A 3,333-nucleotide genomic window follows, 5' to 3' on the forward strand; every position below is an offset into this window, starting at 1 on the left:
AAAAAAAAAAAAAAAAAAAAATTTCTTTGAGGATCAGAGGTCCGTGTGTCACACCAGTGTCTTGAGGACCCAGGCTCACTTGGGGCTTGTATCCTGGGTAGGGATAGCAGGCCTGGGAAGACGCAAACAGAATGGCTTTATGCAGAATGGCTTTGTGGTGCACCAGGGGAGGCTGCACCGAGACACTGACTCCGGAGCTCCTGGGAGTGTACAGGAAGCATGATTGGGTATAGGAGTAGGTAATTTTTGACACTGGAGTACCTGGAAGTTCATTAGTTTGTTTTGTTTACTTTTGCTTCTATTTTAAATTCTCTGTGATAAAAAGATTTTTACAAATCGATTCGAGTATGTGTAGCTTTCCTAATACGACTGTATTAACGTCCTCTTCTTATAGTGCTGTGCTGTGGCTTTTATTGAGAAGTTAGATGCCCAGTCTTTGAATTTAAGTCAGGAGGATTTTGATCGCTATATGTCTGGCCAGACCTCTCCCAGGAAGCAAGAAGCTGAGAGTTGGTCTCCTGATGCTTGCTTAGGTGTCAAGCAAATGTACAAGAACTTGGATCTCCTGTCTCAGTTGAATGAACGACAAGAAAGGATCATGAATGAAGCCAAGAAACTTGAAAAAGACCTAATAGATTGGACAGATGGAATTGCAAGGGAAGTTCAAGACATTGTTGAGAAATACCCGCTGGAAATAAAGCCTCCGAATCAACCATTAGCTGCTATTGACTCTGAAAACGTTGAAAATGATAAACTTCCTCCACCACTGCAACCTCAAGTTTATGCGGGATGATCACAATTTACGTGGAGAGTATTTATTTGAGCCTAAATTGTAGGTAGCCCTTACTACTTTCAGCTGATTGGGATCTAGAATATAACTAAATTGCTTATAAATATCAGAGCATTTTTAAAGGTACAGTGGATGGGGATTGCTTTTATTGTTTTTCCTAGCAGGGGAAGCTTAGTTAATAATAAAATACTATTTATTTGAGTTACTGATACAGATTCACATAAGACTTGTGTGCAAATTTTGTCTCAATCTTTTTTTCCCTCCATGATTTTCCTATATGCTTCCTCTGTGGTTTGGTTTTGGTAAATAATTGCCTTTTAAAGGATAAAACAAATGAATGCTACAAAGTGTATGTTTAAGGAAATTCAATGGTACCACTCTTCCACAGTTTGAAATAATTTTATAATTGTAAAGATAGAAATTATATTGATAATATGTAAAATTGTAAATATGTTAAAAAAAAAAAAGGAATGGTGTCTGCTGTGCATGGCATTTTATATGTTAATTTTTTAGTTTAAAATGAAGTATATTGAATGTTTGCCTTTAGCACCATTTTATTTGGTTTGTCCCACTAAAATGACTCGAGAAGTGTTTAAACAAACTTTCCTGAAGATGTGCACTCCATCTTTAACAACATGTTAGCCCTAACTTTGAGGTTCTGTATCGTCAGAGACTATGACACCACTAAGTTTCAGAATAAATTTTAGGCCACATAAAATAGTTGTTTCATGTAGTCGATAGAAGACTTTAAACCATGGTTTTAGCTTATTTTCCCCTTATTCATTCAGCAAATCTCTATTGGATTGTTTGGTGTGAAGGAGCAGGCCCTGGGTCTGGAATGGAAGGCAGGAATTAACAGGCCACTGATGGTGGTAGGTGACGGGTCCCTTAGCTATAAGATGCAGGGGGCGTCTTGCAGCCTCCACAATGTACTTTTGACTTTATGGGCAGGCCAGACACGTTTTCTGATCCTCTTTCAGGACATTTCAACCTCAGGACTGTTAACATTAGTGGCCTGAGAGGTGTTTGTTGTGAGGGTCCACCCTGTGCATGGTAGAATGTTCAGCAGCATTCCTGCTCACCATACCTGCTAGACGCCAGTAGCACCCCACAGAGCTGTGAAAAATTCTCTCCAGACAGTCAGATGTCTCCTGGGGCCATATCTCCCCCCACCCCCGCTCCCTTAAGAACCACTGATGTGTTGTACAAACCAGGAGGTACCCTCCTGGTGGTTAATACGGTGTAACCAAAGAATCTTGCACTCAATGCACAGTGTGATGTTAACTAAATGAGTAAAATAGGAGGCTGGACAGCTACCTGCGTTGTAGAACCTCTTCTCATGGCAGTGGAACCTTCCATAACCTACATGTACCACTGATGATTTTTCTTCCACTCAGTGACTTCCACAGATTGTGCAAGTATACTTGTGAAATCGTGCATGAGGGAGGCCCCAGGGCACTGTTTTCGGGAACAGCATCACTTCACACAAGCAGCTGGGAAGGATTCTCTTGCTTTTCCATTATCTTCCTAAGAATGGAGCCCAAAATTGCAGAGCAGTAATTTTGGAATAAAATCAAGATGGATATAAAACTTCTTATTCTTAAATTTACATGTAAGATCTATGAAGCCTGACACATCTGTGTCATCATGCACTGAAGACGGGAAGCAGTTCACTGAGTCAGCTGGTTCGCAGGCTTGCATAGGAGGTGATGAGTTACTACCAAAAGCCAGTGAGAATCTTCTCATAGAATAACCTGGGTCCAAGTGATGTTAGTAGAAAAGTTCCTTGTCTTTGTTTTAATTTTCTATGTGCTTTTTAGGTGCGAATCCAGATATGTAGTCTTAATTCCCCTGGAAAATACACAGTTCTTTTAGTTATTGTACATTCTGTTTGTTAAATAAACTGCAAATCAACTTCCCACAAAAGCTGACTTCTTTGGGTCTCTTAACATATCTTTAAAGTAGATCATTGAATTGATTTTTTGGTAGTATCTCATATTGGTCAAATTCTTCAGGTATGGACTCTCGCCTTATAGGCTTCTGTTTCTCTTAAGTCAGCATCAATACAATGGCCAGAGTTTCTGTTTTTGCAACAAGAAGGTGTTGGTATTTTATGTATGGTAAATGTGATTGGAATAAACCTTTGGACAGAAGTCTTTATCAATAAAGTTTCACAATCCATCCCTCTTCCAAAAATTGATTTGGTTCTTTCTTAGGAAAATATACATTATTATTAATATTCTATGCTATAAAGGTTTTCTGGTTAAGCTACAGCCATCATCATACCTAAAAATGAAACATTAGAGACATTTGCCAGCTTTAGAAGACAAGAATATTTGCTGTCACCACAATTAACATTGTCCTGGTAGTTCTACCAAGGTACTCGGTCTTCAAAAAGAAGTAAAAATAGAGAAAAGATGAGTTAACGTAATCAATATAGAGCTATTATTGTCTTGTGGTAGGGGCATGAACTCTGGAGCTGGAAGGCTTGGATTTGGTTTTGAATTTTGATTCTGCTACTTTTTTTTTTTTTTTTTTTTTTT

General features: G+C 38.7%; 1 protein-coding gene across 8 annotated transcripts in view; it reads left to right on the forward strand.

Annotated features, from left to right (window-relative positions):
• Positions 1-2,986, forward strand: part of RABGEF1 (RAB guanine nucleotide exchange factor 1) — a 76,503-nt gene extending 73,517 nt beyond the window's left edge. For all 8 annotated transcript variants that reach the window (XM_017509703.2, XM_017509704.2, XM_017509706.2 and 5 more), the window contains one exon: positions 395-2,986. In XM_017509703.2, coding sequence (XP_017365192.1) covers positions 395-793 — 399 coding nt within the window. In that variant the 3' untranslated portion in view covers positions 794-2,986. The remainder of the gene's footprint in view (positions 1-394) is intronic.
• Positions 2,987-3,333: the final 347 nt, after the last annotated feature.

Source organism: Cebus imitator, unplaced genomic scaffold, assembly GCF_001604975.1.
Source record: "Cebus imitator isolate Cc_AM_T3 unplaced genomic scaffold, Cebus_imitator-1.0 Scaffold419, whole genome shotgun sequence".
Classification (NCBI taxonomy): Eukaryota; Metazoa; Chordata; class Mammalia; order Primates; family Cebidae; genus Cebus; species Cebus imitator.